At 39.3% G+C, this 17,471-nt stretch overlaps 1 protein-coding gene across 1 annotated transcript in view; it reads left to right on the top strand.

The window, feature by feature from the left end:
* TUBGCP3 (tubulin gamma complex component 3) overlaps positions 1 to 17,471 on the top strand; it is a 99,562-nt gene that overhangs the window by 37,819 nt on the left and 44,272 nt on the right. Inside the window, exons 12-14 of the mRNA XM_012751985.2 lie at positions 8,662 to 8,772; positions 9,090 to 9,198; positions 16,106 to 16,295. Of these exons, the coding sequence (XP_012607439.1) occupies positions 8,662 to 8,772; positions 9,090 to 9,198; positions 16,106 to 16,295 (410 nt within the window). The remainder of the gene's footprint in view (positions 1 to 8,661; positions 8,773 to 9,089; positions 9,199 to 16,105; positions 16,296 to 17,471) is intronic.

Raw genomic sequence — 17,471 nt, forward strand, 5'->3', positions numbered from 1 at the left:
AAAGCAAAGGTATCCAGATTGGGAAGGAAGAAGTGATACCATCTCTGTTCACAGATGACATGATCTTATATATTAATACACAGAAAACTGAAAAGAATTCACACATATGATAGATATAGGTAGGTAGAGAGGTATATTTATATCTGTCTAATAAACAAGTTCACCAAATTAGCCAGATACAAGATCAGTAGCAAATACCAGTTAAGTTTTTATGTATTTTCAGTGAATATTCCAACTAGGAAATTAAGAAAACCCACTTACAATAGCACCTAAATAACTAACATACTTAGGGATAAATCTAACCAAGAAGTGTGAGACTTGTACCGTAAAACTATAAAATGTGGAAAGACAAGACAACCTGTGTTTATGGATCTAATATTGTTAAGGTGTCAGTACTCCCCCAAATAATCTATGATTTCAGTGCAATTCCTATCAAAGTTCCAACTACTTTTTTTTGCAGAAGTAGAAAATCGGATCTTCAGACTCACAGACTTACGGGGGCCCAGGAGCCAGTGCAGTCTGGAGTGAGAAGAAAATAGCTGGAAGCCCCACACTTAATAACCCTAAACACACTGCAGTGCAGAGTAACTAAAACAGTGTGGTACTGGCAGGATTATAGGCCTATGGGTCCATGGAATAGAATGGAGAGCCTAGAAAAAAATCTTCATTTTTGTCACGGTGATTTTCAACAAAGGTACCAAGACCACTCAATGGGACAGCAGTCTTTTAAACAAATAGTACTGGGACAATTGGATAGCCACATGCCAAAGGATGAGTTTGGATCTCTGTCACATATCACATGTAAGAATTAACTCACAATGGATTAGACATCTTAATGTAAGAGCCAAAGTTATAAAACTCTTAGAAGGAAACAGGTGTAAATCTTTGGGACCATGGATTAGGCAACGTTTTCTTAAATATGTCACCAAAGGCATCAGCAACAAAAGAAATCAGACTTTGTCATAATTAAAAGCTGTGTACATCCAAAGACTCTTGAAAAAATGAAAAACCATTCCCAAAATGGGAGAAAAATATTTCCAAATCATCTATCTGGTAATGGTCTAGTATCTTATCCCAAATATATAAAGAACTATCACAACTCAATAAGATAAATAACCAATTTAAAAAAAAACTTGAGTAGACGTTTCTCCAAAGATGATACAGAAATGAACAATAAGCACAGGAAAAGATTCTTATCATCATCAGTTATTAGGGAAGTACAAATCAAAATCAGAATTAGATACCATACCCAGGAGGATGGTAAAAAACAAAAACAAACCACCAGTCAGAAAATAACAATATATTGGCAAGGATTTGGAGGAATTTGAAACCTAATACATTGTTGGTGGAACTATAGAATGGTGCAGCCATTATCAAAAATTTTGGCACTTCCTCAAAAAGTTACCATGTCACCTAGCAGTTCTAGTATATACCTAAAAGAAATGAAAACAAACATTTACATAAAAACTGGAACATGAACACTCATGGCAGCATTATTTATAATAGTCACAAAGTGAAAACAACTCCAATGTTTACCAACTGGTGAATTGATAAATAAAATATGGTATGTCTGTACAATGGAGTATTATTCAGTCTTAATAAGAAATGAAAATCTGATACTTACTGCAACATGTATGGAGCTTGAGGATATGTGCTAAGTAAAATAAGGCAGACATAAAGGGCCATATATTGCCTGATTCTGTTCATATGAAATGTCTAGAATTGGCAAATCCATAGAGACAGAAAGTGGTTAGTGTCAGGGCCTGAAGAGGGAGAAAGAAATGGGTAGTGACTTCTCAGTGGATGTGGCATTTCTTTTTAGGATGGTGAAAATGTTTTGAAATTAGAGAAGTGATGATTGCAGAATTTTATGATGAATATACTAAAAACTGCTGAATTGCGTAGTTTGAAATGGTAACTTTTATATTGTATGAATCTTATCTCAATAAACAAAAAATAAAGTGTAAAAGTTGTGAAAGCGGAAATGTCTGGTGAGGGATGCCAGCTACATGTGGCTCCTAGGGTTTCTCTCCTGAGTCATCTTCTGTCTTACTGCTGGATGTAGGTGTCCCATTCACCTGGTAGTCATTGTGCCTGAGCACAGCCCCATGGTTCTCAGCCTGCACACACACCCCTTTGGCTGCACTTTGGAACCTTGTAGGGAGTTTTAATATGGATTGATGTGGCCATGAGGATTTCCAAAGCTCCATGGTATTGCCCCTGGTCTACCCACTCTCTCATTCCCTGCAGCACCACCCAGAGTCTTGCTGGGCTCCTGCAGAGTTCTAAAGTGGAGGGTGATGGAAGGAGATGAGACTGGAGTGCCACCTCCCTCTGTGCCAGCTGTCTTTTCTTGGGAGTTTTTCTGAGAGGGGAAAAAAAAGTTTAATAGTCAATTGAGAGTGGATAACACTACGTGCTAGAGAAATTCTGTTGTAAAGATCTCTAATTTTGCTCTATCCAGTGTTTCCAAAGTTGTTATCAAATTGGTGATAATGGTAATATGTGTTTTCTGTTAACACATTAAAGAAGAATGATGAGTGGGTATTCCAGGATACCTGCAACAATTTAACATGCGATGTGAAAATGTGTGGTTTCTATTGGTGACAAAGTCACAGGGACTGTAGTTTGTTATTTACATTTAAAATTGGAGGAAAAGCTAAATTTCAGATAGAGGTTAGTGAAAATGAAAATGAGATTATTTTCCCTTCCAAGTTCACGGGCCCGTGTTCTCTGTCCTAGGCCCCAGTAAAGAGCCCCCAAGCTAGAGCGGGACCTGGAGCCTTTCTTTGACTCGGGCTCCTGTGAACACAGGGAAGCAGCAGCTGCCGTGGCGCTGTGGGGTGAGAGCTGCGTTTCTGTAGTCACCAGAAGCCTGGATGTCCGGGTGTCTGGTTCTTCCTGCCCCCGGCCCTGCGGTGCCACTCAGTCTGCGGCAGGGACGCCGCGCTCTCCCCCGGCTGCCCAGCGAGGGCGGCTCCTGCAGGAGGCTCCTACCAGTCTCTGTCTCTGCTGATGGCAGAGCTGAGCCCACTTCAGGTGTGAAGGCTTCTCACCGTCGCCCTTCCCTGGAGCTCGTTAAATGCTGAGAGTCACCCGTTTCCATGGAGAGGCTTCTCTCGCGTCCGTTGGCAACGGGCACTGAGCAGCTTCTCTCTGAGCCACCTGTGCGTTCCGCTGGTTTGCAACCAAAAGATGAGTTTTCACCTATGCATTTTATCTGTAACTTTAAGAAAAACTTCCAGATGCCATTTGGACTTTGTTATTTTTGGTATGGTGTCATTAAATGCTCCCTCGAAGTTCAGCAGCTAGGATTTTACTTTTTAACAATAAAAAAAAGGTTTTTTATCTTTAGGTAAGGTAAAAGTTTCTCACCTTTACCCAACAGTGCAGTGAATGGTGTATAAATTTTATTTTTAAATTTTACTTATATTGTATATTTGCAAAGGCAAGCAAAAATAAAGGCTATAAGAATTTAGAAAGTATTCTGAATGATTAATTTGGAAAATACTTTCAGCATTTGGGGAAAAGTTTATTTTTGGCTCTTAAAAGTAGTACTGTAAAAGTAAGCCAAGTTTTTCATTGTGTTATTATTATAATGCTATCTGGAGAAGCTATATGCTTAATCCTTCTTGTAGCTAGCATGGCTTTTCTTTCTTATAAATGAAATAAGGCAAGCAAATTATACTAGTATGTGTAGGTTGTGAACAAAGTTAACTCAGTGTTAATTTGCCTTTTGGATAAAGGTGTTTCAGGAAGGAAAAGAAAGGAAAAGTTAAAAATAAGCTATGTTTTTTTCAAAATTAGAAAACTTTCAGACTTGCTTCAAATACTTAAATGCTAAAATACTCTAAAATTCTACATAATATCTTACTGTCTTGATTGTTTTGAAGGTCAGTGAACTCTAGATAATAATGCATAATATCTCTGTGGATCCAATTAGCATTCTTGCTGTTTTGTTCCCTTTATCTTTATATTTTTGCTAAGAATTATTGAAATTTAAAAGTTTACTATCTTGATATCTTTTTGTGCCCCAACCCTTATTGTAAGGGTAAACCACCGTTTGTTATACAAAGAACCTGACCAGTTCACCCATTCCCTGGTCCAGCTGCCACTTATTTCCTCTAGGTGTGGCCTTAGCAGAGCTCTCTTTTGGTAGCTGCCTGCATGATTGGCAAGTTGAAGTTGGAATGTTTTATGGTCTGTATTAATGGATCTGGTTCTTAGAAACTAAGTTGCTCGCTAAGAAAATTACCCTCTTCATTTCTGTTTTTAGTAGGGAGGCCTTGGCATTTGTCCAACAGTTAATGAGAAATCATGGTACAATTATGTTTTATTTTTTTTCCTCAATTCTTTCTGTGTTTGACATAATGGTGAAAATTAAAGAACCTTGAATGGAAAAATGCATCAATAAAATAAAAGCATATCGCAATTATATTCTGACCTTGGTTTTTTCCCCCTCCTGTAACTATATATTTTTCACAGATTTAATTATATTCTAAAATGTACCCATGCTCTTTGTGTTTGCTACGAGATGTTTGCTAGTAGAGTGATTGTGTCGTACTTTGCCCTTAGATGAAGCAGTGCTTTTATAACTTCTAAACATTGCCTGCATTGTCTGAGGTTTTCTTATGGTTTAAATTAAATTTTCTTATTGTTCATACTGATAAAAATCTGGTTGTACTTCAAATATCAGGATAAATTAGTGTGTTGTCTGTAAAAACCAGCTCTTCCATGTAAGTGATTAACAGATATATGATTTATATGCAATTTAAATGGCTACAGAGCAGTCGCGGCACAGTGACTGGGTAACAGTTGAGCTGACTCAGGTGGGCTTGTAACACTGTTTTATTTCTGTCAGGGGTAATTTAAGTATATGCTGAAGTGATGATAGCTTCATTATAGCAGTATTATTCTTCAAAGTAGTCATTAGTTTTGTATTTTAAATTAGAAAGATTGTATAAATTTAAAAAGTCTAAAATAGATCAATGAATGCTTTAGTTATTTAAATTGATACCTAAAGATGAGACATTTTAGTTGAAAATAAGTATAGCAATGTCTTCTCTGTGGTCATGAAAATGTTGGCCTTTATTCATAATGCCCACTTATGCAGGAGATTGCACATAATTGATACCATCTAGCTCTTGCTTAAAAGGATCAAATATCAAACCTTGACGTCATTAAAATCTGTTTCCTTAAATATTTACTCTTGGAAGTAGATTTCTGTGAAGTTAAAAAAATCATTGAACACTATTTTTTCTGATTTAAAAACATTTGCAATTTTAAACATTTTGATCATATCATAAACACAGAAAAAAATTAAAATGTATCAGGAATCTCATGAACAGATAACTTATATGTATACCCATTTTTAATTGTATATTTGTGTATATATCATTATGTATTCTATTTTGTGACCTTTATTAATTTTTTCTTAACATAAATAATGAACACTATTTTATGCTATTAAATATTTCTCTTCTATTCCAAGGCTTCTTAAAATGATCTCTGAAATTCCTGCATAGTATGTAAAACTCTGTATTTTGTGAATACAGTCATCCCTCAGTATGCACAGGGGATCAGTGCCAGGACCCCAGCAGATACCAGAATGCACACATACCCAAGTCCTGCTGGTGGGCCAGTGGAACCTGAGTATAAGGAAAGTGGGCCCTCCGTGTACTTGAGTTTTGAATCCTGTGAATACCGTATTTTCAATCTGTACATTTTTTAAAAAATCCTCCTATAAGTTCTCCTGCACAGTTTAAACCCATGTGGTTCAAGGATCAACTGCATATGCATTTTGCCCTGGGAAGAATTGTTATTTTTCACTGGATTCTTGGAAGAGTCTGTCATAGTTAAGAACAAACTTTATTATTTATAGCTACATGATATTTTATAATTCATTTATATATTTCTTTTTCAAACATTTATTAGCTTATTAGAAGTGTAATATACCCTGACCAAGAGTATTTTAATTTAGTAATGCAAGGATATATTTTACTCAGAGTTTATTCATCTATATTTACAAATGAAACTGTCCTATAATATTAAATTAGTTTTTTGGTATTTTTAGAAATCAGATATGCTAGTGCTATACTAGTTTCATAAAATAAACTGGAGCATTCTGAATATTTTTCTATGATCTAGAATATTTTAATCATTAAGAATGATGCCTTTGTAAAAAAAAAAAAAGTTAAGTAGACCCTATGCTTTAGTGATAGCATTTTACATTTCCAATTACTTCTAAAGATACTATTCTTTTAGGGTCTCCTCACTCTTTTTTTGGTTACTTTTAGTTATATACATTTTGCTAAGAAATCATTAATTTTGTTTTCCTATGTAATTGCTAAAAGCAATTTAAAAATTCTTTAAATCTATTTTGTATTTGTGGACATATCTTCCTACTCAGGGTTGTGTGTTGTTCACCTGTTAATGATTTGGGATTTATAGAAAGATCACCAAAAGGGCACTTTTAGTGTGATATGATTTAAATGGATTTTGCACTCTGACAAAGGAACGCAGCTGCCACTTGTCCTGTAGCCAGCACCGCCAGCACCGGGTCTCAGACTCTCTGGCTTCTCATCTGAGATGCTGCCAGGTGCTGAGGTAGTGGCCCCGGTGCCATTTCCCCCTAAGAGGAAGTGGGGCTCCTTAGATAAGCAGCTGACTCTAGTACGGCTTGGAAGAAAGGAAGCTGAGCCTGCAGCATCTTCCCAGTCTCTAGGACTCAGGCAGCTTAAAGAGGCTCTCATCCCCCCAAACTGGGAGAAGTAGAGTGCCAGTAAGGATGCTATCTCTGATGGGTGGGAACGCTTGATACACTTAAACCACGTTTTAATGATAATAAAACAAAAAAACTATCTGGTCATTGTTGGAAGTCTCAGGTGCCTCCTTAGCAGTTGTTGATGGAGTCAAATGATATTTCCCTTTTAACCCTTTGCACTTTCTTGCTTTTTTCTTGATTCCTTTATTCTATTCGGGATTTAATTTTTTAAATACCCCAGATTTTACAAAGCGTGGCAGTAGAATAAAAAACTGGAGTTTCTTTTCATACAAACTCATTTATTTGGATTTTTTTATATTTCAAATTATTGATACATTCAAATAGTAATTTTAATCTCTATAATTTTTGCTAACCGTGTCGAATCACACTCGACATCTGAGTGCAAAGGGTTAATTGTTGATACAGTTAGTTATGATGATAGTCTCTATGAGGCTTCCTTAGCTGTGAGGACAGGTGGGGGGTTAAGTAAATAGGGCTGGCCTGGCCAGTCAAGAGAAAACACCATCCAGAAGAACACTCCCCCTGCCCCCAATACGATATGCCAGGATGAATTCCAGAGGAATTAAATATCTAAGTGATAAAAATAACACAGTGGAAATACTGAAAGAACATGATGGTGAATATTTCTATGATCTAGAAATGGGGAGGTCTTAGGAAGGACAAGAAGCTCAGAAGCCATAAAGGAAGACAGACATTTATGTTTATATAACAAAACCAAAACAGAAACATGGAACATACTATAATATTATAAACAGTTACAAGTGATTAACTTGGAAAAATTAAGTTTGTAATATTATATGATTTACAAATGGTCACTATCTCAAAGAATTTTTGTATATTGATAATAAAAAACAACGGAATAGAAAGATAGGTGAAAGGCATGGAGAGGGATCTGGAGAGAAGACAAACTGATGGAAGGCAGGGTTGTGAAAGATGCTCAGCTTGACCTACCTGATTGGCAGCATCTGAGATGAGCAGGGATGCAAAATACAGGCGTCCTGCGGGTGGGAGTGTCAGTCGACACCACTGCTTGGAAAGGAGATCTGGTATTGTCTATAAACATTAAGATTACTTCAGCTCAGCAGTTGTGCTTTTGTAAAACCAGTGTAGAAATAAAAGCACAAGTCTATTAGGGCAGGATTGGAAAATGCGAATGGCCTCATTCCGGGAACAGTAGCGATTGGATTTTCTCCTCACCACACCGTGTTCCTTCTTAGGTGCTGGTCAGGGAAGGTGAGGAAGAATGTTCTTGGGCACAGCTGTCCCCAGGGAGCCACCCAGGGTCACTTCTCACAGTGCCTCTGTGTAGTCATGTGTGTGGACAGCAAACTCTGCTATAGATAATGTCTGGGCCAAGGGGCTTTTCTGTGCACAGGCACATCAGCCCAGCTGCCTGTGTGTTCCAGACTTGGGGGCTCTGCAAGACTGAGATGGGCAGGCAGACAGGCAGGTGGCAGATTGATGGAAGGAACATAGCTGCACATAAGGGAGGAAGATAATGGAAAGGAATTGAGAGCGCAGACAGCTCTGGAAGTCTGCGCTGTCACTAGGGTAGGAGGAGCTCCATGTAGCTATTAGGAGGCCCTCGGGTTTGGGTCTTTGCGATTGTCCTGCAGAGGCTATAATTACCATGTTAAGTCTCCAAGAAAAAATGTAATTGTTTTCATTACACTTTGGTTTTAAAATCTGGGAAATACATAATTCAAGTGAGAGATTTCTGTCCAAAATGTTTTATAAAATAAATTTTATAGTATAAATGGGTAAGACTCTGTACCTGGAGAACATGGCTTTCTGGAAAAACTTATTCTTTGATGTTGCTGTTAGCTAATTTTTTGCCATAAGTATTTTTTAATGTTTCAATGCCCCTCTGCTTTCAGTTTTTTGTAGCATCAGACCCCACAGTTAAAACAGATCGACTGTGGCATGACAAGTATACTTTGAGGAAATCCATGATTCCTTCATTCATTACAATGGATCAATCTAGGAAGGTGCGTGGGAAGACACTTCTGTGATTTGGGTGTTTTATTATTGTGTATACTGGTGTTATGTGACAAAACTAATTTTTAGTTAAAATTTTGTTGTATTAAAGTTCTTGAGGTGAAGTATATGTTATTTGAATATAGCAACATAATGTGTATTTGTTAATATATCTTCTGAGTTTCTAGAATTCACTTGATGCTATAGTGGATGCTCTTGTTATTTAGTTTTTAATCAATAGCCAATTTGTAGCTTATGAATATTTATAGTATTTGGATAGTTATTTTAATTTTATGTAAAAGTAATCATAGGATATTTTCCTTTTTAGGTCCTTTTGATAGGAAAATCAATAAATTTTTTGCACCAGGTTTGTCATGATCAGACTCCCACTGCAAAGATGATAGCTGTGACGAGGTCTGCAGAGTCACCCCAGGATGGTACGAGATGGTGGTGTTGGGGCTAGGGATGCTGTGATGATGATGGTGATATGATGATGGCGATGATGGTGATGATGAGATGATGGTGATGGTAATGATGATAATGATGCTCTGATGATGGTGATACGATGATGATGATGTGGTGATGACGGTGGTTGTGATGATGGTGACGGTGGTGTTGATGGTGCTGTGATGATGGTGATGGTAATGGTGATGATGTGATTGATGATGGTGGTGATAGTGATAATAGTGACGGTGATGATATGATGGTGGTGATGGTGGTGGTGTGATGGTAGTGATGATAATGATAATTGTGGTTGTAAAAATGGTGGTGATGATGGTTGCAATGTTATATGTAGCTTAAACTATTTTTTGTTCCTTAGGATATACAGATTATACCTGAATTATTTTCTAAAACACCTTAATATTACACATAGTATGATATATATGTAAAATATCTTTTATTATATAAATTTTTAATATCCTTTCTATACAGTTAAAAAGTATAGAAAATAAGGAAAAGGTTTTGAGCAGAAGCGTGGCATAGTTAGAACTATTTCAGTAAGTTATTATTGCTACTGCTACTTTTTTTTTTTTTTTTTTTTTTTTTTTTTTTTTTTTTTGAGACAGAGTCTCACTTTTTGTTGCCCAGGCTAGAGTGAGTGCCGTGGCGTCAGCCTAGCTCACAGCAACCTCAAACTCCTGGGCTCAAGCGATCCTCCTGCCTCAGCCTCCCGAGTAGCTGGGACTACAGGCATGCACCACCATGCCCGGCTAATTTTTTGTATATATACTTTTAGTTGGTCAATTAATTTCTTTCTATTTTTTTTAGTAGAGACGGGGTCTCGCTCAGGCTGGTTTCGAACTCCCGACCTTGAGCAATCCGCCCGCCTCGGCCTCCCAGAGTGCTAGGATTACAGGCGTGAGCCACCGCGCCCGGCCTGGTACTGCTACTTAATAGTGTGACAGCTTAGAAAGAGACTAGAACTTGGTATATGAACTAGGATAGGTTATTAGATGTGGCTTTAGTTATGGATGTTTTTAGAATGAGATATTTAACAGCAGTGTTAATAATTGTGGAGACGGAAGAGTCAAGGACAGTACTAAAACTCTGAGTTCATGAGGCTAAGGGGTGAGTGGCAGAGAGTTTAGGAATAAGATGGGCTTGGCAGAGAAGATTTTTAGTTCGGGGCCATTTGATTTTCAGTAGATATGGTAGTGGAGATTTCCTGCTTGTATTGGAAATGCTGTACCGAAACTCCAGTGACCAGTCAGGGCCCAGTGGAGAGATCTGGGAAGCACCTGCCTTACCATGACAGCACAGGACAAAGCTGGGTGGGGCCCCAGGAGCTCCCTTGGTCAGGGCAGGTGTCCCTCAGTGCTGGGAATGAATTCATTTCATCCCTCTTATCTCAAATGCATTCACACACCATTTTGCAGGGACTTTTTGGGGTCCATTGGTTATTATTTCCTGGAATAGAGCGATGTGATCCAAAACAGAATTTTGGGAAATGCCAACATTTAAGAGAAGAAGGAAGAAGAGCCAGGAGAGCAATTACGTTGTTAGAGTTTTGACCATTCCCTAGTGCCTAGAAAGGATGATACATGGGAGAGGCATGAGATGTGCCCAGGGGGTCAGGTGTCCCATATGCCTGGCATGCAGGAGGCTCTCTGTGGAGGCCACCCCTACCATTCAGTTGCTGCTACTGTCATCTGCTGCTGCTATGCTGTTATATTACTGCTAATACTATTGTCAACTGCTGCTGCTGCTATGCTGTTACACTACTACTAATACTACTGCCAACTGCAGCTGCTGCTGTGCTATTACAACACTGCTAATACTGCTGTCAACTGCTGCTATGCTATTACACTACTGCTAATACTGCTGCCATCTGCATCTGCTGCTATGCTGTTATACTACTGCTGATACTACTGCCAATTGCTGCTACTGCTATGCTACTGTACTACTGCTGATACTACTGCCAGCTGCATCTGCTACTATGCTATTATACTGCTGCTGATACTACTGCCAATTGCTGCTACTGCTATGCTACTGTACTACTGCTGATACTACTGCCAGCTGCATCTGCTACTATGCTATTATACTGCTGCTGATACTACTGCCAATTGCTGCTACTGCTATGCTACTGTACTACTGCTGATACTACTGCCAGCTGCATCTGCTACTATGCTATTATACTGCTGCTGATACTACTGCCAATTGCTGCTACTGCTATGCTACTGTACTACTGCTGATACTACTGCCAGCTGCATCTGCTACTATGCTATTATACTGCTGCTGATACTACTGCCAATTGCTGCTACTGCTATGCTACTGTACTACTGCTGATACTACTGCCAGCTGCATCTGCTACTATGCTATTATACTGCTGCTGATACTACTGCCATTTGCTGCTACTGCTATGCTACTGTACTACTGCTGATACTACTGCCAGCTGCATCTGCTACTATGCTATTATACTGCTGCTGATACTACTGCCAATTGCTGCTACTGCTATGCTACTGTACTACTGCTGATACTACTGCCAGCTGCATCTGCTACTATGCTATTATACTGCTGCTGATACTACTGCCAATTGCTGCTACTGCTATGCTACTATACTACTGCTGATACTACTGCCAGCTGCATCTGCTACTATGCTATTATACTGCTGCTGATACTACTGCCATTTGCTGCTACTGCTATGCTACTGTACTACTGCTGATACTACTGCCAGCTGCATCTGCTACTATGCTATTATACTGCTGCTGATACTACTGCCAATTGCTGCTACTGCTATGCTACTGTACTACTGCTGATACTACTGCCAGCTGCATCTGCTACTATGCTATTATACTGCTGCTGTTACTACTGCCATTTGCTGCTACTGCTATGCTACTGTACTACTACTGATACTACTGCCAGCTGCATCTGCTACTATGCTATTATACTGCTGCTGATACTACTGCCATTTGCTGCTACTGCTATGCTACTGTACTACTGCTGATACTACTGCCAGCTGCATCTGCTACTATGCTATTATACTGCTGCTGATACTACTGCCAATTGCTGCTATTGCTATGCTACTGTACTACTGCTGATACTACTGCCAGCTGCATCTGCTACTATGCTATTATACTGCTGCTGATACTACTGCCAATTGCTGCTACTGCTATGCTACTGTACTACTGCTGATACTACTGCCAGCTGCATCTGCTGCTATGCTATTATACTGCTGCTGATACTACTGCCATTTGCTGCTATTGCTATGCTACTGTACTACTGCTGATACTACTGCCAGCTGCATCTGCTACTATGCTATTATACTGCTGCTGATACTACTGCCAATTGCTGCTACTGCTATGCTACTGTACTACTGCTGATACTACTGCCAGCTGCATCTGCTGCTATGCTATTATACTGCTGCTGATACTACTGCCAATTGCTGCTACTGCTATGCTACTATACTACTGCTGATACTACTGCCAGCTGCATCTGCTACTATGCTATTATACTGCTGCTGATACTACTGCCAATTGCTGCTACTGCTATGCTACTGTACTACTGCTGATACTACTGCCAGCTGCATCTGCTACTATGCTATTATACTGCTGCTGATACTACTGCCATTTGCTGCTATTGCTATGCTACTGTACTACTGCTGATACTACTGCCAGCTGCATCTGCTACTATGCTATTATACTGCTGCTGATACTACTGCCAATTGCTGCTACTGCTATGCTACTATACTACTGCTGATACTACTGCCAGCTGCATCTGCTACTATGCTATTATACTGCTGCTGATACTACCGCCAATTGCTGCTACTGCTATGCTACTATACTACTGCTGATACTACTGCCAGCTGCATCTGCTGCTATGCTATTATACTGCTGCTGATACTACTGCCATTTGCTGCTACTGCTATGCTACTGTACTACTGCTGATACTACTGCCAGCTGCATCTGCTGCTATGCTATTATACTGCTGCTGATACTACGGCCAATTGCTGCTACTGCTATGCTACTGTACTACTGCTGATACTACTGCCAGCTGCATCTGCTGCTATGCTATTATACTGCTGCTGATACTACTGCCATTTGCTGCTATTGCTATGCTACTGTACTACTGCTGATACTACTGCCAGCTGCATCTGCTACTATGCTATTATACTGCTGCTGAAACTACTGCCAATTGCTGCTACTGCTATGCTACTATACTACTGCTGATACTACTGCCAACTGCATCTGCTGCTATGCTATCATACTGCTGCTGATACTACTGCCAATTGCTGCTACTGCTATGCTACTATACTACTGCTGATACTACTGCCAGCTGCATCTGCTACTATGCTATTATACTGCTGCTGATACTACTGCCAATTGCTGCTACTGCTATGCTACTGTACTACTGCTGATACTACTGCCAGCTGCATCTGCTACTATGCTATTATACTGCTGCTGATACTACTGCCATTTGCTGCTATTGCTATGCTACTGTACTACTGCTGATACTACTGCCAGCTGCATCTGCTACTATGCTATTATACTGCTGCTGATACTACTGCCAATTGCTGCTACTGCTATGCTACTATACTACTGCTGATACTACTGCCAGCTGCATCTGCTGCTATGCTATTATACTGCTGCTGATACTACTGCCATTTGCTGCTACTGCTATGCTACTGTACTACTGCTGATACTACTGCCAGCTGCATCTGCTGCTATGCTATTATACTGCTGCTAATACCACTGCCAGTTGCTGGTGCTGTGCTATTACACTACTGCTGATACTATTGCCAACTGCATCTGCTGCTATGGTGTTATAGTACTGCTAATATTAATACTATGGGCAACTGCAGTTGCTGCTATGCTATTATACTAGTGCTAATAGTACTGCCAGCTGCTGCTGCTATGCCATTATACTACTGCTAATACTATTGTCAACTGCTGCTGCTGTGCTGTTGTACTGCTGCTAGTACTACTGCTTACTGAATCTGCTGCTATGCTATTGTATTACTGCTAATGCTACTGCCAATTGCTGCTGCTACTGCTGCTTTCTTGTTATAGTCCTGCCACTTCTGTTACTGCAGTCAGCCCTCTGTATCCATGGGCTCCATATCTGCAGATTAAACCAACTGCAGATAAAAAATATATATGTCAAAGAATAACAATATAACAAAAGTAATACAAACGAAAATACAATGTAGCAACTATTTACGTAGCATTTACATTGTAGTAAATACTATAGGTAATCTAGAGATTACTTATATGGGAGGGTGTGCATAGGTAATGTGCAAACACTAGGCCTCTTTACATGAGGGACTTGAGCATCCCTGGATTTTGGTGTCCTCGGGGAAAGACCGCATGCTGCTGCCGCTGCTCCCAGTGACAATGGCTCCTGCCACCCCCTTCCTTCTGTCCATGGGTCTGTGGAGAACATGCTTTCTGCTGCTGAGTTTATAGTGTAGTTTGGAAAATAAAAGATAAAAATCCTAAAAGACTAAGAATAATGCAAAAAATAATGGAAAGTGTCAAATTTATATTTATTTGTGAAAAATTATGAAGATTTAAAAGTTGGAATAAAGAAGAAAGAAAAATTAAAAAACCATAGCACAAGATATGCCTAAACCATTAAGGATCAAAGAGCTCTATGAGGAAGCTCTGGATTTTATGTCCTAATATACTTCTTTGGGCTAAAATTGGTTGGTATTTATTTAAACCTTTCTTTGGAAAGGTTTCCATTCTTTGGAATGGAAATTTTAAATGACTCAAACAAGGGTATAGTAAAATCATTTCTGAGGAAAAATACATTTTAAAAAATACACATATAAACAGAAGTATAACTGCTCACCCTTAAAATATGATCCTGGTGAGCTCATTGAGAGGCGCCAGTCTGTGCTGCCTCGCAGGCCTTATTCTTCTACAGAAAACTGCATGCTCACTGGGGCACCCAGGTATTCCCATACAGTGTGGAAATGGAGTGACAGCCGTGCTAAAATAGGCTTAAGTGATCTTTTATTCTGAAGGGCAGACAAAAGTATTTTAAAGTCTGATATTTTCAGACTGGGTTAACTAGGGTAGTAGAAGTAGACATAAACTCAGTGTCAGAAGACGCCACCTCTCTTGTTCTTGCTTAACCTTAACAAGGATTTTATCTTTTTCACTTTTAGATTGTTCTTTAACATGGGGATTGTGTCTAGCTTGAGTGTTATTGTTGTTTTTAATGAAATTGAATATCCAAATATATTTAATAAGCAGGTTTGTACCGTATAAATGTAAATTAGCACCATAAAAGGCTCTATTTATATAGTCTCCTTATGCTGTTTCTGTTCAATAGAAAGTGATAGACACACTTTTTCTTGTGTTACTGCTTAGAGTTAGCCTTCTTTATTGGTGACAGTCTGGTGTTGTCTCCTAGACAACCTCTGGTGGTCCCCTAGAGTGAGTGGTAGGGAATGCATGACAACAATACCTGACTCTTACCGAGTTGTACAGTTCATGAAGCTATCCACATGTGCTGTTGGTCTTTAGAGCAATATACGAAAACATCTTGTGGGTGTGTACAGGTGACTCCACAAGACATGCCCTATTACTGAAGTGTTTTAGTGAGATTTCCAGTTTTAGTGACAGTATAGAAACTGATCTTTGAGATCATGAGCAAAGCTGTTCAGTCCCTCTTGTGGATGCAATTGTAGACATATGCTGTGAGCCCCCCTGCCCAGAGCGTCTTCAGCTTTGTGGTCTTGGGAGTGCCTTTGCAGCCCATGCAGCAGCCTGTGGCTGGTTCATCTGTCCCTGATGCCACAGATGGGTTGGCACTGATTATGCATGTATATCTTCAGTGTTCCTTTGTGAAAACGCAAGTTATGCACATATGTGTGCTTTTCCCTCTTGTTCTTTACAGCTGCAGACTTATTCACAGACTTAGAAAATGCATTTCAGGGGAAAATTGATGCTGCTTATTTTGAGACAAGCAAATATCTGTTGGATGTTCTCAATAAAAAATACAGCTTGCTGGACCACATGCAGGCAATGAGGCGATACTTGCTTCTTGGTCAAGGAGACTTTATAAGGCACTTAATGGATCTGCTAAAGTAAGAAACTGTAACTATATATATATTTTGATTTTTATAAATATATAATATATGTGACATGGTAAAGAATCTTAACAGTTTTGTTTGAAAGAGTAAGTGACATTAGAGGAAAATGACTTGAATTCTAAAATAAAATCTAAAAAGATAAGATTATAAAATTTTCAAAAGTCCCTTTATTTTTGCTCTGGTTATCAGCAGAGCATCATAGTCCTGTACTGTGACTTATGCATAAGAGAAACTTGTGTTTCTTACTGAAACTATGACACAGCCTTTAAGTATAAGGAGTTCATGGTGTAATCACAATTAACTTTAGCTTCAGTTTGAAATTAATTTGAAAATAAAATGTATATTTTAATCAAACCTTTAGCTCCGTATTTTTTAATGTTGTTTGATGTAAAAACAAAACGAAACTACTACCTTTTTCATTTTGTTTTCCTGACATTTCTCATAGTATCTTCCCTTCTAGAATTAAACATATGTCCTTCCCCTCCATTCACAGAGACAGACGGTTCTGGACCTGAGCCTATTTGCCCCTGGCTCTAGAGACAGTCCAGACCCCAGGGTGCAAGCCAGGGCTCCCAGGCAGTGCTGGCGAGTAAGCCCACCAGTCGGCCATGGCATGGGCCTAGCGATTTTCACTGATGCATTTATAAGAATGGAAACTGATTATTTTTTGATGTTCTCTGGAGGACACTTAAGATAAGTTAAATGTGCCTTTAAGACACAAAATAGTAATTTACCTTTAAATTCTACCTGTGCAAATCAAGCAATTGTTTTAGGCCTTTAGTCCGCAAACTGGAGTGTGTATCAGACTCCTCAGAGAGCTGCAGTGCATCACTGGGCCTACCCCACAGTGTGATCCAGCAGACTTGGGGGACTTTAGGAGTGAACATTTCTAGCCAGTTCCAAAGTGATGGCCATGCTGCTTGTGGGGGCCTCTGTTTTGAGAACCACTGTTTTAGGCACATGAACTCGTATAGTCTTGTCTTCTAACTGATGTTGGTCTAAAGTATGAAAAATAATTTAGTTTATAGGCACACCTAGCAATAGCTGACCTGCCATATGCTCCTGGTTTGATGAATCTGTTCTGTAAGCAAGGAAGGTTCCTCTAGTGATGAAGTCTTGGTTGTGAGCTCACTACCTGTTTGAAGTATGAGTGGTGAGACCATTAAACAG

Source organism: Microcebus murinus, chromosome 13 (assembly GCF_040939455.1).
Source record: "Microcebus murinus isolate Inina chromosome 13, M.murinus_Inina_mat1.0, whole genome shotgun sequence".
In the NCBI taxonomy this organism is placed as follows: Eukaryota; Metazoa; Chordata; class Mammalia; order Primates; family Cheirogaleidae; genus Microcebus; species Microcebus murinus.